At 41.5% G+C, this 27,566-nt stretch overlaps 1 protein-coding gene across 4 annotated transcripts in view; it reads left to right on the top strand.

Moving 5' to 3' along the window:
* Nucleotides 1-27,566, top strand: part of cadpsa (Ca2+-dependent activator protein for secretion a) — a 511,391-nt gene that overhangs the window by 341,659 nt on the left and 142,166 nt on the right. For all 4 annotated transcript variants that reach the window (XM_072280505.1, XM_072280503.1, XM_072280504.1 and 1 more), the window contains exons 10-11: nt 7,080-7,188; nt 9,151-9,363. In XM_072280505.1, coding sequence (XP_072136606.1) covers nt 7,080-7,188; nt 9,151-9,363 — 322 coding nt within the window. The remainder of the gene's footprint in view (nt 1-7,079; nt 7,189-9,150; nt 9,364-27,566) is intronic.

The following is a 27,566-nucleotide window of genomic DNA, read 5'->3' as shown; positions in this document are numbered from 1 at the left end:
TTGGGCTGTAATGTCAACAAACTGATTTAACTGCAGACTGCAATTTGTTTTTGACAAGAACTCTCTGGATTACAAGTATATTTTCAGCATGTTTCAGTGGAGGTTAGCAACACTTTCAGTTGCATTGTCTTCCTCACCGATACAAATGGTTCCTATTTTTGTTGATCTTTCAGAGTGTTGGGTGCTTTTATCACTCATTTTCTTATAAAATCAGGTTAATGAGGAAAATATTAGGATCGTGCTTATTCTGTTTTCCAGATGTGATTTCTCTGTTGCTTTAGTTTTATTTAGTTTTAAGATATGGCCCTTGTGGCTATAGGGATCGGGGGTATGGAGAGAAGGCAGGTACAGGGTTCTGAGTTGGATGATCAGCCATGATCGTACTGAATGGCGGTGCAGGCTCGAAGAGCCGAATGGCCTACTCCTGCACCTATTTTCTATGTTTCTGTTCTGAGGACAATGTGTTATGATATTCACACATTAAAAATTTATCACTTTTGTATACAATTTCATAGCTTATAGATGACTGACATTTTTTAAGTAAGTGCATATTCCACACAACTTTTTGTTTTGCTGTCTAGTATTGGTATTAGTTTATTACTGCCACATGTACTGAGATAGTGTTAAGAGCTTGTCTTGCATACTGTTCATACAGATCAAGTCAACACACAGCGTATTGAGGTTGAACATGGTAAAGCAATAACAATGCAAAAGTTAAAACAGAGAAGTGCAGTGCCTATAAACAATGAGATGCAAGATCATAACAAAGTAGACTGTGAGGTGATTCTCTACATCCTTTTGGATTCCTGTGTCTTTTCACCATTTCAGCTGAGTATCCCTGATTCCATTTCAATAGAATGCTTACAGTAAGTACCACTTGTCTCCACTTCACATCAGCTGAGGTTCCCTTACTATGATCAGCTCCAGTACATAATTGTTACTAGCAATTGCTGGAACCACAATTCATTTTATGAATTGTTATTCCATGTCTGTTTTCAGTCCTTATCAAGCAAAACTTCAAATTTGTACCTCTCCCCTTCAGGACGGGTGATTTGTGTGATGTCCTAGTATAAGCCGAAGGAAACTGATCGCTGGTAACTTGCATAAATTGTGACCTTTGACTGTGAGCATCTGCATACTGTTTGATTGTAGCAATTGCAGCAAGGTTAAATCTTACTATTGCATAGCCGCAATATATGTGGCTATATGCATTTTATTGGATTATTCTCAAGAATGGCATCATAGTTATGAGGGTATTGACTGACAGTAGAATGTTCATTCTATAATTTAAAATCTATGTCCTTGAACATTAACATGGTAAAAGTAGAATTTGCAATGTTATCCTAAAGTGAATATTTGGATAAGCCCTGTAAATATTGTGGCTGCTGAAGAAGGTCAAGGAGCGAATTGCTTCCTAACTCCTCAAACACTTTCCCCATCTAACCTGCACAGAAGAGAATGGGATGTTCTTGAATTACGTGGATTAATGCAATTCTGGCAGTATTCAACACCTAGCAAATCCAAGCAGACCACAAGGCTCAATGGTTCAATTTAATATCAGAGAATGTATACAGTATACAAACCTGAAATCCTTACTCTTCGCAGACATCCACGAAACAGAGAGAAAAAGAATGAATGACTGAAAAAGGTTTGAACCCCAAAGCCCGCCCTCCCCCATATGCAAGCAGCAGCAAGGCATCAACCCTCCCTCCTCCCCTCCCCCACTTGCTCCAGCAGAAAGTATCAGCTCCCCCCCTCCACCACCCACCAAGCAATAGCAAGCCCCCAAAGTCCATCAAAATCTACTGTTCATTCCAACACCTCAATAGGCCCTCTCTTTCAGTATAGAGAGAGAGAGAGGATTCGCTCCTGCCACAGTGAGAGGGGAGGCCAACAACTCGCTGTTTCAATGTTACGGTCGCTTACATCGAGTTCCCCCAACTCAAGAATCAGCAAACTCTCTATCACTATCTAGAGAGAGAGAGAGAGAATGATCGCTCGAGTGCTGAGGCCTCTGACAGCCACGCACACTGTCTTGATGTTTTGATCTCCCACGCTGCTTCAGTCAGCAACATCAGCAAGGAATTGGGTCGTCCATAGGGCCGCACCCCGAAGGCGCACGTCTTCCAAGCCACTCCTAGAGTTACCAAAGCACAAACCACTCAGCAGGTTCTGAAGAGAACTCACCATCCGTAAAGAACATAGTTCGAGTGTAGCAGTAGATCATGAACTCTGACGGGACCCCAGCCACCTTGAAAGGGAATAAACAGACATGACAACAGAGATTTAAGCTGTTTCGTGGATGAGCTCAAAGAAGTCACCCAGGTTGGCAAAAACCTCTGGCGCCATCTTTATCTCCTCCCACTCCTGCCAGCCATACTCACAACCTAATCATTCACAGCCTCCACCACTGGGATGGCATGGCTGCAGCAGATACCCTCTACAATATCCACTGGAGAAAGTTATCAACATTTCTTCATCAGCATTTCTCATACCCACAACATACCAGCTGAATGTCAAGAGCAAAAGATTCATGGAAATTACAATGGTGTTCATTTGGTGTTACCCATAAGACCATAGCATATAAGAGCAGAAGCAGGCCATTCAGACCATCAAGTCTGCTTGCCATTCACTCATGGGCTGATCTAATTCTTCCAGTCATCCCGACTCCCCTGCTTTCTCCCCATACCCTTTGATGCCCTGGCTAGTCAAGAACCTATCTATCTCCACCTTAAATACACCCAATGACTTGGCCTCCATAGCTGTTCGTGGCAACAAATTCCACAGATTTACCACATTCTAACGAAAGTAATTTCTCCACATCTCTGTTCTAAATGGACGTCCTCCAATCCTGAAGTTGTGCCCTCTTGTCCTAGACTCCCCTACGATGGGAAATAACTTTGCCGTATCTAATCTGTTCAGGCCGTTTGACATTCGAAATGTTTCTATGAGATCCCCCCTCATTCTCCTGAACTCCAGGGAGTACAGCCCAAGAGCTGTTAGACATTCCTCATACGGTAACCCTTTCATTCCTGGAATCATTCTTGTGAATCTTCTCTGAGCCCTCTCCAATGTCAGTATATCCTTTCTAAAATAAGGAGCTCAAAACTGCACACAATAATCGTGTGGTCTCACGGGTGCCTTATAGAGCCTCAACATCACATCCCTGCTCTTATATTCTATACCTCTAGAAATGAATGCCAACATTGCATTCGCCTTCTTCACCACCGACTCAACCTGGAGGTTAACCTTTAGGGTATCCTGCACAAGGACACCCAAGTCCCTTTGCATCTCTGCATTTGAATTCTCTCCCCATCCAAATAATAGTCTGCCCATTTATTTCTTCCACCAAAGTGCACAACCATACACTTTCCAACATCGTACTCCATTTGCCACTTCTTTGCCCAGTCCCCTAAACTATCTAAGTCTCCCTGCAGGCTCTCTGTTTCCTCAATACTACCCGCTCCTCCATCTATCTTTGTATCATCAGCAAATTTAGCCACAAATCCATTAATACTGTAGTCCAAATCATTGACATACATTGTAAAAAGCAGCGGTCCAAAAACACACCCCCGTGGAACTCCCCTGGTAACCGGCAGCCAGCCAGAATAGGATCTCTTTATTCCCACTGTCTGTTTTCTGTCGATGCTCCACCCATGCTAGTAACTCTCCTGTAATTCCATGGGCTCTTATCTTGCTAAGCAGCCTCATGTGCGGCACCTTGTCAAAGGCCTTCTGAAAATCCAAGTACACCACATCTACTGCATCTCCTTTGTCTATCCAGCTTGTAATTTCCACAAAAAATTGCGGTAGGTTAGTTTTGCCCCCCAGTGTTTGCTCAGAGGAAGAACAAGCTGGACCAGGGCAACTCAGGGCCTTGGACTGTATCTTTTTCTTATTGCTTTGTGACTGTATGTTTATTTTTGAAACTGTAACCATATGTCCTATATATGCTGGTAATGTGTTTTACACCTTGGTTCCAGAGGAATGCTGTTTCGATTAGCTGTATTTGTGTAAGGCTGATCGATAATTGAACTTGAAACTTGAACCTTCTGTGAGTCAGACTGGTGTCATAGTGCCGATCTCTTCACTCTGAGCTGACACTTCTCATAACACCTATCTAACCTCACTTTGCCCTCGAACAGGATATCCTAGATGCCTTCTCTTCAGCTCCCTTCTCAATCGTTGAATGAAAGGATGAAAGAAGAATGTTTCATAATGTCTTTACAGAGTATTGGTTAAGAAAGTTAAAAATAAAATGGAAAGAAAAGTAGGATTAAGGTCCAACAGTCATAAAGGACACCAAAGTTATTTGACAATCAATGATCCCTTGCACCATCAATCTACGGGGCATGACACTTAATGACTTGGGCTATACTATTTCTTTTTTAATACTTTTGCTACTATATATTTTCTGCTATCATGATTATATGTGTTATATGTGCTGAGTGTGACTGTTGATACTGCGTGTTGCGCCTACGCCCCAGAGGAACGCTGTTTCGTATTCACATGTATGGTTGAGTGACATTTAAACTTGAACTTCATAGTATGATAAGCCCAATGAAGAAATGGGATGTTCATAAGAAGATCAGAGGCAAATTATCCAAAATTATGTACCAAAAAAAGTGGAAAAGGCATTTATTTTCAATATGAGTATTTAATTCTCACTGCATAATTGTGTAAGCCCTAGTAAGAGTCCATAATGGGACCTTGGAAAACGTTGAACACTCCAGACTGCAAGAGTCACCTCAAAATAAAGGCACATTTCGAGGTTGAAATTTACCATCATTTTCAGTGCCAACAGAGTCTTTGGCCATCTCAGAAAACGTGTGCTTGACAACCATGCATATGGAAAACTGGGCCGCAGTGCATCCTGAATTCCTGTGCACTTCTGAAACAAAGGCAGGCATCTCAAAGCACCGATGAGGTATCACCAATGTTGTCTCTACAAAAATCTCCAAATCCATTGCCAGGCTAAGTAAATAACTCTCTTCCTAGCTATCACCCCATCATTGAGACTTCAGGTACATTCTGCTGCCTCTCTGATCAACAGACCATATTGTTTACATTGATCGGTGCCATTCTCTTGAAACAGGTACTCTATTCCAATTTCTGTCACAGCAGGAGACTGCCTGGTGCACAGCGAAAATGATTCAAGAATGCTTGTAAAACCACCTTGGTGAAGTGTAATGTTCTTAGCTCTAGATGTCTCAAATTTAGAAGGAACATTTTGGGATGGCGCTGAGAGGTTTAAGTTGCTTTGTCAGGAACACACAGAAGCTCACCATTTCTGGTGAAAGTATCATGCTACATCCTCAGCTACCCACTTGCCCACCTGATCACCTCAGGTGTGGCAGGTTATGGAACCCACATTGGCATCATTTAAGCCCAGAGAACTGCCCAAGAAGAGAACCTGCTAGCAGCATACTGGAACTCCATTTAGCTGTACTACATGTCATAGAAAAATAACCTTCTAAATTCTGATAGCATCTATTGAAGATTGGGTGTAGCCTTTCGGCTAAAAACCTAAATAAGAGCTTAAGAAATTCATAGATTATAGTGAGGAGAGAGAAGCACGGTGGTGGTAATTAAAGTGTTAAGACTTTCTGAATGTTGTTAGTTGTCACTTAGTTTACAGAGCTTAAGCACTGCAAAAACAAAAGAAATAGCTCGGAAATGTAATAGTATTCCAAAGAACATAATTTCCAATGGAGGTTAATCACTATGCTTTTGAAATCTCTGAACCATGGATAACCGTTAAGCCACTAGCCTAAAGCAGGGAGAATCCTGTGTTTTCTAACAACCTTTCCTTTCAGACAACTGAGAACTTCACTGCCAAATCCTGGCTAGGGTCTGATGCAACCTGATGGCATCCTGAAGGCATCCTGAAGGCGTATTGAGGCACACAGAGCCTGAAAGAGGCCCTGCAGCTCAATGACTTGCATCAAGAACATGTCATTGAATTCATCGTGTCATCCAGAAACAAATTAAGAGGAGTGAGAGCTGCCATTTACAGCAGTTCTGACAACAATTGCACTGATCACTGAGATTTAGGATTGCTTAAACATAACTGGCACCAAGATGGTCAATTCACATTGTTTGTGACAGGACGTCACTCCTAACCTTGTCTGATCTGAATGATAGAGTACACGAATATCAACTGAGGCTATAACCCGACACAATACCGTGCATGAGTTCAGAATCATACCAAGTGCTTTCCTCAAAGGAATTCAAAAGGTGAAGGCTCTACATGGCTGACAGCTCGGCTGCATTAATGTTTCATAGAATGTGAATGTATCTGTGCAGCATCTTTCAAAGCAAAAGAAAATTCACCATTTGTTTGCAGTGGCTTATTTTGCCAGTCATCCCCAGATTATTGACTGATAGTCAGAAGAATCTTTATTATAGCTGTTTTTACAATTTAGCTGCATTTTTGCATTTGTCCTTCAGAAAGAAAAAAATAACTTTTTGATTATGGATGATTTTCTCTTTTCATTCGTTCCTATTAAAGATTTTTCTTCCACTAGCTTTAATATCTATTTTTTCCTTGATCAGTCGATGCAGTTTTCAGGAGCTAATATGAATTAGACCACTTTATTTTTGTAAGTTAGGAAATTCCACCCAACTAACCAGAAACATCGGATAACTGGCATCAGAGTTGGGAGAGGAGTGATGGGAATCTGCTGCAAAAGCATGAATGTTCCTCTGAGAAAAATATTAAGGCCATCCTTCACTTTCAAGAACTAATTTTTAAAGGAAATTGTATTGTGGCAGGTCAACTTCCTCAGATAAAATATATTTTTCCCATCTGATTGGTGTTCATGCTTCATTAATTTTAAGGAAACAACTAATTAATCATCAGGATGCTTTTTTTTTCATTAGTGAGGACTTTACCCACCATCAGCATATATCCATTGCTTGCAATGTCACAGGCAATGTGAGTTTCCTGACACGTGCTGGCAGCAGGGAAGATGTTTCACCATTGGCACAAGAAAATTTCAGATAAGTGTGGATATTGTTGTGGAATTTGAGTTTAATGAAAAATACATTCATCTGTTTTTTTATGTGATTTTATCCAGGTCAGCCAGTATACATTTGCAATGTGCAGTTATCGGGAGAAAAAGGCTGAGCCACAAGAATTGCTGCAACTGGATGGATATACAGTAGATTACACTGACCCACAGCCAGGTGAAAGGCTTCACTCCACAACTATTAAATTAATCAATTCAGCCCTGACATCTAGAGAAATTGATACATCATCATATGAAACCACTGGTTTAGCAAGTGACTTTACTATGGCAATTTTCAGCTATTATCTTGTAATGTAATAACCATAATCTTTTAACGATATATGTAATTGTAACAGTATTGTTTACATGAGAGCATAGCCTTTTTTATTCCCTACCATGACCGTAATATGGCATAATTAATAATAGTAGAGCCCACATGGTAGAAGTCCATCTCAATCACTCTTTGCTACTTTTACTAAGTTTCTGTCAGCAACAAGTTGATTTGACAATTTGCAATATCTTCCACTTTTCCTCACCTTGCATCTGGAGCTCCTCCATCTGCACATGTCGTTCATATTCTCTATGGTCCCCACTTCTGATGTTCCTTGCCTCTCCTCCCAATACATATTTTGTAACAAAATTTCAACCTTTCTGGTCCTACACTTTAGAATTCTTATTTTGCTGTCTTCCTGTATCTTTCAACTTATTCACAGTCATCCTTAAAGTCTACCTTTTTACCTCATCAGATGGTCTCCATTAAATCGTGAAAACTCAGTCATTCTCGCATCTGTGAGCCACTCTGACACTCGGAAACATTAGGACTACCATATAAAGTACAGAAGTACAGATCAAAGTTTAATCAGAGGGCTTTTATCTAATAACATTATCAGAGACTTTTCTTGAAAAGGTTTGTTAAAACCCAACTAAAATTTCAACTTTTGCCTCTTCACTGATTATATTTCTTACCTAATACATAGTGTGTGTACATGTGTATGTACTTTTGTGTTTCCAAAATCTTTCTTCCCGTTATTGTGTTTTTACCACAGTTTCCTATAAATTCCAGTGTATACTGTATTTCTATGTCCACCTTTACAAAGTAAACTTGGGTACTGTAATTATACCCTCCCACTAGTAGTCGTGCTATAGTTCTTCAGTTTTACATTTCCCAGCTCAGCTTACCACAAAATACATGAGCTCCACTTATTGCCACTTTGGTGTTTCTCAGGTTACTAGGTTTTTGACATTTAACTATAAATAATATTAAGCCAAAATATATTGCATACATAAGGAATGAATATTTGATTTTAAACTGCGTATTGAAATACATCCTGCTGTTATTATTGTTTCATGCCCTCATTTTGGGGCTATAGGTTGTCTTTACAACTATACATAATATTGTTGGAGATCCACAACCAATATATTAGAAAGTTTCAAAGAGATACATCAGAAGAGAATTGAACAAAAATACTATGAGGCTGTGTGAGATGACCTGATGTGATGTCACACTGTTTTGACTGGACTCCAGGAAAAGAATAGAATGGATTGGGCCGGCGTAGTTTGTTATTATACTGAGGGTTCACACAGTAATTTGTTGATAATCTGCTGAAAATTTCATTGCTAAATCTGGACTGAGGTCCTAATTAAACATTTCATAGATGTCAAATTGTCAAAACCGTGCTTAAGTATTAAACTCTAAACAAATGATATTTATTGCAATTTGAAATTGGAAATAGTCTGGCAAATGTTGAAGGATTATAAAATAGAAACCTTAGTTTTAATATGCTAAGTGTTATGAAGTTCACATAAGTGGTATCTCTTGTATACACCAATGAAGTTTTGAAAACTTCCAAAAGTGATACATTTTCATGTGCTGTATTTGTGTACAGTGGATTCTATTGTTTCCACAGTGAAATTTACGAAGTATTTTCATTTTTATTTAAAAATGGAGCTAGTTTTTAAATATTGGCATCCTGTTTGTAAATAGATGTCATTTTAAGAGGGGAGATGCAAAGGTGTCAATAGCTGTGTGAATTTTGAATGCTGTCCTTGCACAGCATTAAAGATGGATTTTTCTGTCTGCTGAGTTAGAAATCAAGTTTTACAGTCTCCTTATACAGCTGTTGAATAATTCATCATCTAGGTCTGGAGGGCGGTAGAGCATTCTTTAATGCAGTTAAAGAAGGAGACACTGTGATCTTTGCCAGTGATGATGAGCAGGATCGGATCCTTTGGGTTCAGGCAATGTACCGTGCTACTGGTCAATCACACAAGCCTATCCCTCCAACTCAAGTCCAAAAACTCAATGCCAAGGGAGGAAATGTACCCCAGCTGGACGCTCCCATCTCCCAGTTTTGTAAGTTAATAATCATATTTGCTTTACAATTGCATGCTGTTTGACTGAATTGTCCTTTTGGTAAAAGACTAAAGGGCAAAATACTGGAATAATTGTTTGTATGTTCTGTTAGTACAGAATGGGCTTTCCATGTCCTTCAGGTATTTTAAGATATTTTAAAAGTATGTGTTTATACTAGTACTTAAACTGAGAATTTATAAAAAGAAATTTATTTGAAGATTTTTGCTGCTTGGAGAGAAACATGATTTGACAAATTGCTTTATAATCAATAATGTTCTAAAGAAAGTTACCTGAAACTTATTGGTGCCACTAAGCTACAAATTGTTGCTCAGTTTTATGCTTTCAGAATTGACTGTAGATCAATACTTTGTCTAGGATTCCAATTCCAGTGATATCAAATTTTGTTGAGCTTCCTTTCAGAGATACTATACATGCTTACAGTCTTTTTTTTAAATTGCATGTGTTTTTGCTATTTTATCATTTATCAGTATCAAATACCATTCATAAATAGTTTGATCAGCTTGGAAGATCTTAAAATAGACACTGGTCTATAAGTACCCCCCTCTCAGTTTGATTCCAGGACATTGCACTCTCTTGTCTTCCAGTGCAATTCCCTCTTTTTGCTGATTTTATATTGGAGCCTATAGTACATATGTTTTACCACAATGAGTACCAGATTAGTTTCAATGTGGCCTGTAGGGCACAAGTTGGTGGTGTGGGTTATGTCGTACCCCATATTGTGAGGCTGTCAACGAATGCACACTAAATCCACCGGAAGTATCTAAGGTAAACAGATTGTGACATCAATGTTGTTTTTGACACTAACACTCCCGCATTGGAGCTAGTGTCCTCCCTTAATTCACTCAGCAGCAACCATGCTCCTCTCCCCTCCCCTACTACGGCTATTAAAATGGATCACAAGCTGCTTTCAGGTTTGTTGCTGATGGAATGCTGCTGGCTGTTGCTATGATGCTACAAGTCCCTGTTCTTTTTAAAAGTTTATTTTTAATGAAACAGCATCATTTTTGCATGTACAGCCTTTAACATAACAAAATATTCTAAAACATAATCAAATAAAATTTAATAACATGCTGTAGAAGGAGATTTTAGAGCAGGCAATCAATGCTTGCTATGGTCTGATAGCTTAAGATCTATCCACTGTTTGAGAAGTGATTAAATTTACAGATGATCAAGAGGCCAGAGTCAAAGGTGCACAAATATCTTTAGGATATAGTGCCAAAGATGGCTACAGAGATGGGAATGGGTGTGACCGTGGAGAATTTTGAAAGGAAAGATTACTTTGGACATTACTTAAACAACCAGAGGTAGCAACCAGAGGGGTGATGGAAAGACAAGTCCTAATACTTGTTAAAACATGGGCAGTGGAGTTTATGATGACTTCCAGTACTTGTAGAGTAGAATTGGGAAGCTTTAAGTGGCAACATTGGAATAATCTAATATAGAATTTAACAAAAGGATATATCAGCTTCTCAGCAGGTGGTGCGCTGAAGCAGGGGCAATCATGTATTGTTGCAAAGATGAGTGTATTCAGTCTAACCTTTTGGTCTGAGGCTCTTGAGGTTAGATACTAAACCAATATTGTGATCAGCTAGCTGTTTCAGACAGTAGCCAGGTAAGGGATGGAATCAACAGCCAGGATAAAACTGTAAACAATGTCTTTGACCTCACTGGAATTCAGTTTGACAAGATTTTTACCTGTGCTAATGTTGGCTATTGGAAAAACTGCCCAATAGTTTAGATGTAGCAGAAGGTTCAAGAGATACGTTCTTGATTCACTGTAGGATCCATTAATGTGCTTATGAAAGTCAGTCCTGAGAACAAGCAGCATGCAGCTGAGGAAAAGGAAAGGATCAAAGATAGACCCAAAAATAATGGAATGAATGTAGGAATGGAGCAAATGTAAGTGATTCCATGATTATATTGAATAGGATGAAAACAGAAATGCTTATTCCCTTCCAGGTGATGACATGGAAGAGGGATCGAGGGAGACCTTAAAGACTTAAAAGTGATTTGTGAACAACCAGAGTGATACATTACTTTTGTTGTAGCCTTACTGGATGTCACTCACAATACTGACCAGAGGTTTTTAAGTACTATGCCAGGATTCACTCTGGGCAGATTATAGCAAAAAGTTAGAGGAATTTGTGAGCTTAGAGCACATTGGAAGACTTTGAAGAAAAGAATTGGTGTGAAATGGAAATTTGAACAAATGAGGAAATCCAGACATGTTCTATTTTACCAAGATGTCAAACCAACCTAAAAGGATTCTGTTTAGTCAATGTCTAGAAGGTGTGAGACCATTGTAAATTTATCATGCAAATTAGTACCAGGCATCCTGGCAAATTTTATGTTTTTCCTTCATTCTATGGCAATGTGTGTGCAGGTATATTTTGGACAGAGCTCCAAATCAAAACTGCAGAGCGATGAGGCCACTCTAGCAGCAATACTGCACCTGTCCCAGAACCTACTGCAATATGGGCATCATACAAAGAGCAGAAGCAATGCTACCAGACAGCTAATAATAGAATGTACTTTTGCCTATCCAAAGAATAAAAAGACTGCGATAGGTCCATGGCATACCAGAGAGTGTGAGGTGACTCTTCTGTAGCTTATAATTCAGAATGGGTTTTGATAAATAGAAATGAAATGTCAGGAGATTGGATATATTGAAACCAACATCACCGTAACTTCCACCCCATCACTGACCATGATCTGGATAATGGACCATACAGTGATCATGAGCAATATCCCCTTCCTCTGGCTGAGGTGTTGAAGGCACATCTAGCCAATCATGTCTATGTGTTGTGTGACATCCTGTCGTGCAAAAGAGAGAAAGAGATAAGTGCCTTACTGAGTCCCATACAATATGGCTCTCATTGTTAAATATCTGCAGATGTGAACATCTTAATGCAAATGCATCAGAGTGTGGTGGAAATTAGGTATGGATCCTATTACCTTAAATTGTTCTTAACTGAGTAATTATGGTGTGGTGAGCAATGGCTGAGGTTCACAGTGTGGTGGAGAAGATCTGGCATTAGAAGACATCTGCTTGGCTATAACTATGCAAACATTGAGCTTCTAGCAGTGACTAGTCCACTGATGTCTTTGGCAAAGCTGGTAGAGTCACGGTCTCACATCTCCCAAAACCTGGGTTAAATCTTGAACTTGGGTGTTGTCTATATAGAATTTGCACATTCCCCCTGGGATGATATAGGTTTCCTCCAGCATGTCATAAGATGTGAAAGTTGGTAAGTTAGTTGATAAGTGTAAATTACTGCTATTGTGCAGGTGAATGTTAGAATCTGGGGTGAGTTGATTAAAATAGGCATAGAATAAACATATAGGATTAGTGTGAATGATGGTTGATAGTCGGTTCATAGGGCCTGTTTGGGTGCTGTAAGCCTCCATATTGAATGTGCCTGTCCTTTGCTCCATTATTTGTGTCGGTATTATCTGTGCAGTGCTACAAAATCTTTGAGTCCATTTTTCTGTGTGTGGTGCCACGCACAGTCTTTTGAGAAAACCATATGCTGCAGTCACAATGCATTATATAAAAGCTACCAACTGGCTCCCTGCTGAACTGCTCATAGAACTTTGATTGCAGAGTTCAATCATCCAGGAACAATGTTGGCATTCAGCCTGTATCTGAAGTATTAGGTGTAGGTTAATTCCTCTTTGCATCAGCTTTAGCCCCAGAACTTTGTCCTTCTGTAGGATTTTGGAGTACAGTGGAAAAAAGAGGAAAACATTGCAAAAAAAAGTTATCAGAATTAAGAGGATGCTACTACTAGGAAAGCTTCAGATACAGTCTTTGGAAAAGCAGAAAGTAAAGCAAAATAAAAGGACTTTTAATATGTTTACCTTTGAGAAGTATGGGTGTGTGCAGAATTGCCAATGTCTAAGACTGGAACAAACAAGTCACATCAAGAATCAAGAACAGAGCATGGTGGGAATTTGAAACTTACTTCCAAAGGAAATGAAAGCAAGTGATACAAGCAAGAATCAAATCTGCATTTGAGAAGAGTTTGATGCATTGGAGAGAGGATAGGAGAGATTGGGAGGGGGGTGGGTGCTGAATGTGGAGATTGATTTAGAGAGAGAGAGAAGATACAGTACATCAACACAGTCTAGTTAGGCTGAATAGCTCTTTTTTTTCTTGCTGTGGGTTCAATATAAAGTTTAAGGATAAAGGAAAGATTAGCTTTGTTTGTTACATGTACATCGAACATACAGTGAAATGCGTCATTTGCGTCAAATCAAATCAGTGAAGATTGTGCTAGGCAGCCCACAAATGCTTATGCTTATGCTTACGCTGCAAACATAGCATGCCCGCTACACACTAAACCTAACTATATGCCTTTGGAGTGTGGGAGGAAACCTACACAGTCACGGGGATGAACGTACAAGCTCTCTACCGACAGAAATGGGAATTAAACCTTGATGGGTGATTGCTAGCTGGCACTGTAACATGATGCACTAACTGCTACTCTACGCAAATTAGCATTTGATGTGTTAAGTTGCCCTACTTATCTGACTATTGTAGTTTCAGTTGCACCTTCTGATATTATATTTTTCACTTTGTTATTCTTCTCAATAAAAAAGCAAAGCAAGTATTATATTAATGATAATATTAAAAATGAATGAGAATATAGATGGCATGGTTAATAGGTTTGCAGATGACACCAAAATTGGTGGATTAGTGGGCAATGAAAAAGGTTATCTAGATCAACTGGGAAAGTGGGCCAAGGAATAGCAGATGGAATTTAACTCAAACAAATGCCAAGTGTTGTATTGGGGATTTTAAACCAAGGCAGGAATTGCATTGTAAATGGCTGTAGAACAGAGGGGTGTAAGTGCAAGTACATTGTTCCTTAACATCGGCCACACAGGTTGTTTGGGTGGTGACAAAAATGTTTAGCATTGAGTACAAGAGATGGGATGTCATATTAGTAAAGCCATACGTGGGGTAATGTGTGTAGTACTGGTTACTTAGTTATATTTAGAGAAAGGATGGCATTAAACTGGAAATAGAATAGGAAAGAATTTACAGGGACTTTGCCGGAACTGGAGACCTAAGAAATAAGGAGAGATTGTAGAGCTGGGTTTGTTTTCCCTCGACCTTATAAAGATATGTAAAATCTTGAGAGGCCTACATAAGGTGAATGGTCACCTTATCTCTTTTTCCCAGGGTAGAGAAGTCTAGAACTAAAGGGCATAAGTTCAAAGAGCGAGAGGCAAAATTTAAAAAGGGTCTGAGGAGCAAGTTTTTCTCACAGAAGATGGTGGCTATATGGAACAAACTACCAGATTAAGTTGGAGATATAGTTACAATCACAATCTTTAAAAGATAGGTACATGGATGTGTAACTCTGAGGTTCAGCCAGCATATGTTTGTCTAGGGTAAGACACCCTCTGGACACAGTGCCTGCTGTGAAACCCACAAGAAAGAACAACATCCCTCTCATTGGCTAACATACATTCCCAAAGCCCCTGTTATCTCTAGTCATAACCCAAACATTGCTGCTACAGAGAAACCATTACCTTAGCAGTAAAACATTACAGAGAGGCCATTACATTAGCAGTGAAACCTTACAGTGTGTTACACTCTACCCCCACCAAATTTAGACATGCCCTCATGACGTTGAGATAATTCGCCAACCCTTCCTGCAAAACACAAAGTCCAATCCAGGTGCAAAAGACAGTAACATAGCTCCCCAAAATGGTAGGGGTCACACTCTGTTCTCCCAGTGCTACATAGGCCAGCCTATCCAGTGGTCGCCTAATTCTCTGAAACCTCTGTATCCCCTCACCTAACTCTTCAGGTTCAGACACTACTGGAGGTACTTCCAGTCTACCTAGCGAGGCCTTCCCCAACCTATCACTCGTGCCCACCTGCAACTCGAACCCCTCTGTCCCGTGTCCAAGCTCCACTTCATTCCCTGCAGGGTCCCACTGCAACCCAGGCTTCCCACAGCTAGCGCCCCCCCCCCCCCAGCACTTCACCTGACTCAGTGGGAGAAGGGCTGTGAGTCTCTTCCTCAGTCATTGGAGAGTTAGTGAAAGGCAGCATATACCACACATCCAGATCATTATCCACCAAATCAGTATCCCTCTCATGGGCAGGGCCCAGCCCAGCCTCTCCTGCTGTGGGCCCTGCAGTCGCCCCGCGTTTTCGCAGAGCCCTCTTACTAGGGGTAGGCTCCAAGTCGGGCTCTGGGTCCACCTGCACCTCTTGTTCCAGAGGCAGCAGGTGGCTCCAGTGCAGAATCTTGACAGGCCCATTCCCATCCTCTGGTTTCACCCGGAAAACTGGTAGGTTTGGCATTTGGCTCTCCACCACATAGGGCTTAGCTGCCCAACGGTCCGCCAATTTATGTTTCTCAGGTTGCCCCAGATCCCTTATGAGGAACCAGAATCCCGGCAGGAGTTAAGAGAACCTCACCTTTTGATCATACCTCCTCTTACTTCCTTGATTCTGCCCGGCAGCCGCAACCCCAGCTAATTCATAAGCCCTCTTCAGCTCTCTTCTCATGTCAGACACATACTTCAGTTAAGTTTTCAGTGGTAAGTCACCCTCATCAATCCCAAAACAAAGGTTAATGGGCAACCTCGCCTCGCACCCAAACATCAGATAGTATGGTGAGTACCCAGTAGCTTCATTTTGAGTACCGTTGTAACTGTGAACCAGATGTCCAATTTGTTAACTCCGCCTGCTCTTCTTGCTGATATCCACGGTCTGGAGCATGTCGAGCAAGGTCCGATTAAGCCTTTCAAGCTGGGGATCACCCCGCGGGTGATAGGGTGCGGTCCTTGACTTTTCAACCCCAAACATGCCCAGTAACTCATGGATGAGCCTGCTCTCAAAATCCCATCCCTGATCACTATGTATCTTCCTGGGAAGGCCATAATAAATGAAATACTTCTCCCATAACACTTTTGCCACTGTGGATGCCCTCTGGTCCTTGGTAGGAAAAACCTGCGCATTTCTGGTGTAGTGGTCAATGATGGCTAAGACATTCACTGAGTTGCTGGCATCGGGTTCTATTGATAGGAGATCCATACACACCAGGTCTAGGGGCTCCGCACTCTGCAAGTGGGACAAGGGAGCTGCCCACATAGGCAGTGTCTTCCACCGCATGCATCGAATGCATGACTTGCAGTATTCTTCAACCTCTGACTTCATCCGGGGCCAGTAAGACCGATCTCTGAGCAATCCATAGGTCTTTCCTATCCCCAAGTGTCCAGAATCATCATGAAGTGACTTCAACACAATCCTCCGATACTTCTCCATCAGAACCAGCGGGACACCCCCCCAAGCCCACTCGGCTGGCATCCATATATAGTATATCCGGCAACCGAGGGTCCACAAAAGCCAGCACCGGCGCCTGAGTCAGCAGCTCCTTCAACAACTAAAAGGCCTCTTCACATTTTGCATCCATTTTGCTCCGAAGGGCTAAGATACTCTCCACCTTCCTGTCCTTTTTTTCCCTCTCCCTTTCTTCCCCAAGGGAGGGTAACTTCACAGAAGCAAATTCAATGGGTGACTCACTTTTGCGTAGCCCTTCACAGACCTCCGATAGTAACCACAGAACCTGAGGAACGAGCTCAGAGCGCTCACAGTCTGGGGTCTTGGCCAAGTCGTCACCGCCTCGATCTTAGCCGGATCTGAGGCTACTCCATATCGTGAGATTATGTGCCCAACATACCTAACAGATGTTTTGCAGAACTGGCACTTGTCCAGGGAAAGTTTTAACCCTTCAGCTTTCAGGCGACCAAACACCTTCAGTAGCCTGACTTCTTGTTCCTCCAAGGTAGACCCAAACACCATGAGGTCTTCCAGATACACCAATACCTCAAGCAAGTTCATATCCCCCACTGTCTTCTCCATGACCCAATGGAAGGTTGCAGGGGCTCTCGATATGCCCTGGGGCATCCTTTTGAACTGGAAGAATCCCAGGGGACATACAAATGTCATCTTCTCTTTGTCAGCCTCACTCATGGGGATCTGATAATATCCATTCCTTAAGTCCAGCACACTAAACCACTTCATACCACTCAGACAGGCCAGTGTATCTTCGATCCTCGGGACCATATACTGGTCAGGGACGGTGCGCCTGTTCAGAGCCCTATAGTCCACACATATCCATACCTTCCCATTCTTCTTCCAGGCCACCTCTGCAGGGGCCAGTCTCCATGACCTGTCTCTCTAAACTGGGTGTCCTCGGTCACCCAGATAGTGTGACAAGTGCTTTTAAAACAACCCACATCAAACCCATCAGTGGAAAAGACACCTTCCAGCATCAACATCTTCCCTACCAACCTCCTCTTCCAACCTGCAGGAACCGGGGGGGTCCCGAAAGTTAAATGACTCAGCAATCAAATTTCCCCCTTATTCCAATAGTTTCTCTCCAGCTTGTCTCAGAGGGACATTAGTCACTACCGTCACCGGGAACAGATACACGAGGGGCATCCCCTGCCTGAAGGTGACCTCCCTCTTCATAGTGTTCCTGACGATCGCTGCTATTCTGCTCGCCTGTACAACCGAGGGTTTCTGCAGTTCAGGCCTCACCAGTACCCAAGCAGGAAATCCCGACTCCCCCTCATGGTCTTCCGGAGCTTCCACTAAAAGGGCCTCGCCCTCAGGCACTCCGGGAAATTTGGGGGTCCCCATCACTCTCACTACTTCCCCGTGCCGTACCACCATTGGCTTCACCTGGGTGAACCACACAGTCCCTCGTCTAAAGTCGGTATCTGGCCCATTGCAGCCACGCACTTTCTCAAAAGCAGCTCGAAACACCGAGTGCGCGGACAATATTCCCAGAAAGCTTTCGCCAGCCTTCTCCTTGCAGGCCCCCATGAGCCTCCTCACAAGAGGGAGGTCCCCACCAGAACTCAAACGCCGCCCTTCTCAACGGGTTCCGGACAAACCAGCACTAATGTATCAAGGACCTCAGACACTCCGACATTGGCCTCTGAAAACTCTAGCTTCACTGACAAATAACGGTCGTATGGATAATCACCAGCACTGAAACCCCAAATCTCCAGTGCCCTGAATGGTGTCAATGGTAAATGCTTCAGATACCGGTTGTAAAATGAACAGTACAATAACGTGACCTATGACCCGGTGTGGAGTATGGCTTTAGCATAAATACCTGCTATTCGTAGCGACACACTGGAACATGGTCCCACTAAGCCTTCAGGAATAGGGTCTTTTGCTTTCGGGAGTTCCTTGGTATATTGCTGGGAACATGTTCCTCCAGAGACACCAGGCCGTTCCCTCACTGGGCCTCCTGTAAGTTTTCCCAACAGCTCTCTCTGCGTAGGTACCCAGGGGCTCACTCTCCTTCTCGCATGACAGGAACTGTTAGCAGCCCTCCACATTGTTCCATCCCCTTAAGGGATCCGAACCCCCCCATCAGCTCCATCATATGGGGGGGGGTTACACCCGCTGATAACAGCCAAGACATCTCTGTTCTCAACTCTACCACAATCTCCTCTACTGCTCCCCAGGGCAGGCTATCCGTGGTCACTTCACCACAAGGGGCTATAACCGAGGACTGTACCCTGCTGACAGAGCCTTACCTCACCTCCGACGCGTCCTCCTCCTCCTCCTCTACCTCTCTGATCAGCTCAACAAAAGAGAGAGAGGGGCGCATCTTACGAGACTGTCGGAGATCCAAGCAATCAGGTCCTGGGACTGGGTGCCAGTGGCTATCTGGTCCCTTCTTAACTGATCCACCTCAGCCGCCTAAATGACCCCTCTGCGCTGCAAGCAATTTAGCTGTCTCCCTAGCCGAAAAATGTAAGCAAAAAGCTTCTCCTCCTTCTCTTGATGTATATTATGACACCCCACCATGAGTTCCAGTGGGCTCCCTATTGTACCAAAAGCACTCTCTAATGCGCCCAGATAATTAGTAAGGTTAGCTGAGGGTTGGCATGTTTTCATAGCTCTCACCACATTAGCGGCCTGCCCACTCAAACTTTCAACCAATCTCTGTCGCTTTACGTCATCAGGGCACTGCCACTCATCTAACAACTGAGAGGTCTGTTCTGCCCAAGTCTCATACTCCTCTTCCCCTTTAGGGGTGGGCGTTATTCCAGAGAACAGGCAGAGCCTACCATAGCAGGGACTTTATTCGCCAGAAAGGTAAGGGAGGATACTACCTCAGAATTCTCACTTTTCACTGGGGGACGGAGACTAATTAGATATTCCAAATCCAACCACTCCTTCCCCTCACTCCTTAGAAACAATAGAACCCTGTATTTGAAGTCTCCGCCCCCAGCTACGGGAAGCTCGACTTGTGACTCGGACTGTTCGGCTACCTATCCCTCCTTGCTGACAGTATGGACAGGCCATGGCCCCGCCTCACCTGGGGCATCAATAGGCGCCAGCAGTTCCACTGCCGTTATGTCAGTGCTCGTCTGAACTAAAACAAGGTCTGAGCCCACCATTTTACCAAACCTCCGCGCTCCAAGCTCAACTTTGCCAACAGCTTTGACGGTACTCAAATATCGAATTAACAATTCACCCGGGGTATGAATTTCCACCCCACTCAACACACATGGTAACCCCATGGAGGCACACCAGTGCTCCACCCCACCAGCATCCATACCAGCACAGATTTAAACACACAACCCACTGGTTCAATGCTCAGGGCAATCACACAGCATCCAACAGAATCAATCCCAAACGATAGCCCAACAATTATAACCCTGAAGATCGGCCAGCATATGTTTGTCTAGAGTAAACAGCCTCTGGCCCAGCCAAACTGAGAATTCTTGTTTGTGTGGATGCTGCATGATGTGTTGCCCGGTTACAAATCCGAACCTCAAGATATCAGACAGCGCACCCTATTCAATTAAACGATTGAACTTTATAAATCTTAATCTGACTATAGGGTTAGTAAAGAAAATAGAAAGAAAAGGGCCCATTTTAAGGAAACAGTCTAAAGTGCATGTTGCAGCTCACAGAATCGTCCAGTCATCCCCCATCAACCTCCTCCAAGCATTTCTGACCGTTGGACCCTCGCTCCGAGTCCACTCCAACCGGTGGTCTACCAACTCTTTCCATTTGCGTCTTCTCACTTCATCTCGCGCCGGCAAAAGACTATGAAGTGCCTGCTCCCAGACCCACAAGAAAGAACAACATCCCTCTCATTGGGTTGCATACATTCCAAAGCCCCCGTTATCTCTAGTCATAACCCAAAAATTGCTGCTACACAGAAACCGTTACATTAGCAGTGAAACCTTACAGCGCGTGACAAATGGGAAGTGTTTGGAGAGCAAATGCAAGCAAATGGAATTAGTTCAGGTAGAGATCTTGTTTGGCATGGATAAGTTTATATGCTATATTGACTCTATAAATAACTATACAGTGTCTCTCTCACCTTAGTAACCTCATCCAATAGTATTCAGAAGGCTGTAATTTGAACGTGTTGCAGGAGGGAATTTAGGCAAAAAATCTGATCACAGGCATTAATTTACAGAGCAGAAAAGTGAGCAACAAGAGGCACCACTAAGTACATTGATATGCCCGTAGTAAAATTTGGGTACAGAACAAATCCTGAGTGTGTACCCGCCATGTAAAGACTGTGACAGGTGAAATGGAAAGATAATGCACTTTATTGAAGAAAATCTGGTGGCCTAGAAATTGGATCAGATGCGCCATGTGTAAATTAAGCAACCAATGAGGTCTCCATTATCTCAGTATTTGGGCCATATAAATGCAGTTTCCTCCATATTGGATTGGGTTTGTTATAAAGGTTAAATAAGGACCCCACACTGCAGCCACAACTGGAGTCTCCAGTTAGGGCTTTTAATCATTAATCTTTTTTTTTCAATTTGCAGTTTATCATCAAGTGGACAAAAAAACTGCATTTTAAGTGACAGCTGTTAGCAAAGGTTCTCTTGTGATGATCTCCACTACTTGGAAAAAAGATTCACTGTGGGCAGCATGGTCTCCAGGCACTAAATGTAACCATGTCCACTTGCTGGATTACTGTAGTTTCTGAGTCATGAAACCCAAGCTTGTTGACCAGCTACCTAGCACATCCAGCATTTCTCTTTCACTCACTCTTAAGATTGGTCAGTAGACTGAGCCCTAAAAATCAGCAGTGAAGCAGATGTAGTGCAGATCCTGAGCCTTGGCACACTGTCACCAGCTATAGATTATGGCCAACATTTCATCACCTAAACCAGTGGTCCCCAACCTCCGGGCCACGGACCACTACATTGCCGCAAAGCATGCAGGGGTGCAGTGGCGGCCGGAACGCACCCAGCGCATCTTTTGAGAAAAAAGCCGAAATAAGCAAGCTAGTTAATTAGGTGCCACCCGGCACGTAAATGTCGGCCCAGATCAGAGGCAACACAATCGGCAATCGCCTCTGATCTGGGCCGACATTTATGTGCCGGGTGGCACCTAATTAATTAGCTTGTTTATTACGGCTTTTTTCTTAAAGATGTGCTGCGTGCGTTCCAGCCACGCGGTGTACCGCTGCATTCTTTGCGGCAATGTATCAGCCCATGGCCTGGAGGTTGGGAACTACTGACCTAAACCTTAACCTTACGCCCTGAAGTCATGATACTGCCTGCCAGCTGCATCTTCCTCAGGTCAGAACTTGCGCTAACCTCTCACTCGCCAAAGTGGAAGAGCAGGCTCAATGGTTCAGCATCGTGAAAAGCAGTGTGCTTCTGTTGAGGCTGAATGAAACTTTCCTTGGAGAGGGAAAGGGAAAAGCTTTTGGGAGAGCCTTTCAGTCTCCACAGTAAGCACCTGACCATCAGCTCCACTCCCTTCAATCCTGGGAAACAGCACGGAGGCACTTTCAGTCTCATCAGTTGCTGGCAATTTCCTTTTCTTGTATATAACCTCGATCTGCAAGAGGTAAAAGTTGTAGGTTTGTCTCCTGAGCTGTTCTGAGAATCTGCCTACTGTGATCACTTTTTAAGTTGTATACAGATATGAGGTTTAGAGGAATGATGCAACCGAGGTGAGAGAGAGAGAGCTGCAGCTTGTGTGAGTAAAACGCTAAAGGAGGTAGTGTATAGTTCAGAGATTGTAAAGGAAAGGAACGCTGCGAGTGGTGAGACTGCAGGTGTCAGAAACGAGGCTTTGATGTCAGTGCTAACACCTTTACCTTTACAATTCTAGTGGAATTATTGGACTTTTATTGGCATTGCAAACATATCCTTGGAGCTAAACTCCTGGCATTTACTTCCTCAGTGACCTCTATACACGGCAAGTAGAGTTGCCCTGATGGTTTTCTAGTCTTTACCAAGATTGGTGTTGCATTAGAGAAAATAGGCTTCTTGCAGCTTTCATTTCCCAACTGTATAAGTTAGTGAGAGTGCATCGTTGGACGCTGGCACATCTCTGAACATCTTTAAGAGCCACAGGCTGCCTTTAAGTTACATCAGATTCTGATTTCCCCATATACCTCCACATCCGCCTGCTCCCACCCTCACACCAAACAGGCGAATATTCAATAAGCAGCGTGGGTAGTGCTGGCTGCTTGCCTGATTCATTCCTTTGAGCAGCCTGTGCAAATTTCATGTCATCCTTGCGCACACATGGGCAGCACAACACTTGTCAAGGCGCGATCGAACTTCTAGGCCAATGTGTCAAAAATTTGAAATGGCAACTTTGAAATCACAAGAAGCAAGTAGTTAATGTAACAAAAAAAATTCAAATGGATAAAATATTGTTCCCAAATGATGATTAGCTGTATTCATAAACAATGCTAGGTTTATATATGAAATGACCTTTAGATTTTTAAATGTTAAATTATCCAAGCATAAACTAATAGATCCTGCTATTCATGGGAGTTTAATTGTATCTATTTGGACAAGTACTCTTTGAATTATTTTGGCCGGTACTTTTTTAATATTTGAAAAGTGAACTGTCAGTTTGCATACTTAACCTGGTGTTGGGTATCTGCTGGATTTGGGGAAATTAAGCAATACATTAGTTGTCACATATTTGAAAACAGTCCTACTTCATAGAACCTTTAAATTGAAATGCAATAATAAGAGTCAATTTATATGAGAGCTGCTACATTTAATATGCAGCATATTAATGTTTTGCCACTGTTAAGATGTTTAGACATTTTTAAATGACTATTTGACAAAGACTGACAGTTATTAACATGTAAAATATTTCAGGTAGTAAATAGTTTAATTATATATTAAAAATGATAACAATAATATCATGTATGTTAACCCTTTGACTTCATATTAAGGTCATGAATCGTCTGCAAGATTCAGCCCTTTTTTTGCAGAGAATTCAATGGCCATTTTTTTGATTAAAGTGTAACTTTGTATTTTTCATGTGAAAGTGTACTATGATTTCTGTGGATATATGGCCTTTTATTTTGCCTCCCTGATGGAATACCTAAGGGACATGCTTACATAAAAACAGATTTTAATGAATGGATGTAGCAAACCATACTCCAGTCAAAGGGTTAAAAAGGAGGCAATTCAACACAAAAGCATTTGATAACCTTTGACGAAGAGGAAAGAAATTGACTGTAAAATATTTTATGATGTGCATTTGATCCAAAAGTAGACAATTATTTATACTGATTATAGAATTTTGATAATCAACTGTTGTTTTACATTAACCTTTAAGTAATAATCATATAACAATATATTTTTCACTGTGAATATTATTGCAGATTAATGATGGAATGTCCTCCCACTTGGTGTCAGTGTAAAATGAACCCAAAAACTGTGTTCACTCCAATGGAATTGGAAAAATATATTTTAGAAAATAAAACCAATGAATAGCTAATTACAAGATTCAATCTTTCCTGCCCTTCTCCCTCATGTTATCTGAATACCTAAATATTGATTTAATAATTTAATAATGTTGAATTATTCATTATCCCCAATGGTAAACACTACCTAACTGGGCTATGCCCCTATGTAAAAATTGCATTGATATTTGTCCTATCTTATTCAAATGTTCTATGCAAACCTGTAGGGGTCAGTCATATGCTTCGTTTAAGTGTCTAATGTAATTTAAGTGATTAAAAGTGACTTTAACAAGCTAAGAGTGGTGTGTTCAAAGAAAAGAGATCAAATAGATCATGTGAAGATTTATATAGAGCATGTGGAAGTAGTTTAGATTAAACATTACTGCAGATGCTGACGGTCTAAAACAAACAGAACATTGGAGCGGCAAAGCCAGTCATTTGGCATCTATATTGAAAGAGATTCTGATCTTCCCAACTGAAAAATAATTGCAGAGATAGACCACTTAGCCACTTTAGCCACCTCTACCATTAATATATGACTGACTCCACATCCCTGCCTTTGGTCCGTATTCATTAATATCACTGAAAAACAGAAATCCATCACTGCTAGGTTTAAAGTTAACAACTGACCCAATGTCAGCTATTTTCTGACAAAGATAGTTGTAGACTTCTCAGCCTTTTATGTCTAACTTCGCTCTTGATTACCTAAGCATTAGTCCTATGTTTTTGTCACCTGGTCCTGTATCCTTCTATCTACCAAAATTTGATCCCTCTTAATTCTGTGAAATCTTTTATCAAATCACCCCGTATTCTTTTAAATTCTGGGGCATACAACAATAGTTTGTGTAATGTCTCCTTGCAATTTAACCTTTAGAGTTCAGGTTTCAATTGAGTAATAATTGAGCATTTTCTTCAAGAGCAGACGATCAGTTCTAAGGTGGGAACAAGCACAGTTTTCCTGACATCTAAACAGGGATTGTGATGGCTGTGGTTTACTTCTAACCCTTTGTTTTTGAAACTTCTGGATATGATGTTATAGCAATATAATCAGGGAACAAGAAGAAAGGGATACGTTTATGCGTACAGACACAGAGAGGAATTATGAAGGAAATAATATAACCATTGACTTGCTTAAATAACAGACAGAAGTATTGACACTAAAGAAGCAAGGTCCAGACATCAAGCAAACCTCTTTCCCATCTTTGCTTACCAGAGATACCATTCCCCACACACTTTTCCATTGTTTTTGCTTTAAGCAATTTTTCTCATGATATCTATTTTTACAAAAGCAAGAGATTCACATTTAATGCACTGAACACACTTTCCACGTTAAGAAGTAGCTCCCCTTTACTTGTCCTAATACAGCACTTTGGAGCAGATCTCCTCCCCGCACGCCAGCATTTCTGTCAGACTACCTTGGGTTTCTTCATAGATATTCAGAAATCTAGCATGGGTGTGGGCTTAAGCTGGCAGAAGCATCTTCCACAATGCTTATCGTGCTGCCAAGTGCCCCTGTACTAAGCCGGTGGACCCCCCATGAGGTCTCTCAGGCTGGGAAATCTGCCCATTGAGCCTGCGCCAGGTTAGGTCTGGCACAAGTACAGCGGCCTCATGGAAATGAAGAGGAAGAAATGATTGTGGGAGAAGTTTAAACATATTTAGTTGCTTTTAGGTAGCTGGATGGTTTTCCGGTTTTTTCTTAATATAAAATTTTAAGTGCTTTTTTACTTTTAATGGTTCCTGTGTGTTTTTTGAATATAAATGTCAAAAGGATTCACAAACATTCAGTTTTACTAATACTTTTGGCAGCCATTGGTGCTGGAGCTGGGACATTACTAGATGTCAAAGTCATTCTGGGAGTGCAAGCAGCCACTTGCACTGGGCCTCATGGATATCAATAGGCAGTCCATTTTCCAGTGGAGTACTTGTGCCCAGGTCTTCAATGGAAGGATCAGTTGAGGTCAACTGCAAGAAGTAATCTCAGGGTCAGCAGTAGATCTGCTCTATTATGTTCATTACTTTGGTCACTATGCATTGAGAAAGCTAAACAATGATAGGGCAATGCCATTTCCAAATATATCAAGTAAGATTTCATGGGTTTGCTGCAGATGACCTATTAAATCCCATCATTGATTTTGTCTGTAAGTAAATTCCATCAAGCTTGGACAATGTTGCATCATCCTCCTAACCTACCTGCAGCCCTCTGGTCTGAACATTGACTGCAATAACTTCAGAGTTTAACTTTACCCTTGAATTGAAAATATATTTTGATTTGATCCCTCAAGCAATGATTTCTGTCTCCCACATAACCAGGCAAGTCCTTCCTTGGCTACTTAGCTTTGCTTAATTAATGTATTAATGGACTGAGTTTTTGCAACATTTTCTAGCAATTCTGTGTGGAACTGACATGAAATTTTAGCATCCAAATCAAACATGCACAAACATCCTGATGGTATTCCATAGTATTTTGCCAATAATAGTCCGTTATTGGAATTCTCATAGAATCCAACAGTGGAATGCCATATACCAGGTTAGACTAGGAAACAAAGGCATTATTTATTTCAGTCAAAAAGAATGAATGTGTAGAACCCAGGTAAGTAACAGATAATTTATATTGAATTCAATTAATTATGTTTACTTAAATATTTTGTGATTTAATTTTTAGTTGGCTTATTTTGATTTTTTTTTATTATTTTGAATGTTTTAGGATATCAGAGATATTCAGAAGTATTCTTTTAACAATTCTAATAGTTGACTAAATCAGAATTGTGGCTTATACAGGTTGCAAAGCATTTTGTAGATTGGACTTGTTCTAGCCACATAGCATGATGCTATTTGCAGCTGTAAAGTCCTGCAAGCAAAGGGCTGTCTGTAAGGATGATCAGGATGGCTTCATTGAAGTAGGTACCACAGACAAATCCATGGGTAGAGTGATTGACAACTGTGGGAGGCTTGCAAGAGGGGGCAAATTCTGAGCCAATTCTTCATTCTCTAAATTGAATGATGTCTTTTCAATCATTCCTCTTTGTATTGTAGTACCTCTATGCTAATCAGAGTGTATTAAATTCATTATTCCCCACTTATTTTTCAGTTGCAGAGGATAACACTTGAAAATTAAACATAGCTGTTCTCTTTACAGATGCTGACTGTCTTGCAATGTGTTCTCAGTTTCAGTTTCTGGTACAAGTAATGCATGTTAGATTCGAGTATTTTTGGCACATTGTTATTTTAATCAGAATAGTGGAATCCTTGGCATAATGTCTGTATACTCAGCATAACCTGCCTAACTAGAGGCTGTAATCTATCACACACAATCACGAGAATAAATAGTATTATTGTGATTTGATATTATCACTGGATTTTCATGAGATGTATCTCGATGCCCTTTCAACAAACACAGCATTGAATATATTTATACACATATATTAA

The sequence above is a fragment of the Mobula birostris genome, chromosome 16 (genome assembly GCF_030028105.1).
Source record: "Mobula birostris isolate sMobBir1 chromosome 16, sMobBir1.hap1, whole genome shotgun sequence".
Taxonomy (NCBI): domain Eukaryota; kingdom Metazoa; phylum Chordata; class Chondrichthyes; order Myliobatiformes; family Myliobatidae; genus Mobula; species Mobula birostris.
The sequence above is the reverse complement of the archived record's forward strand: the minus strand, read 5'-3'. Positions and strand labels throughout refer to the sequence as shown.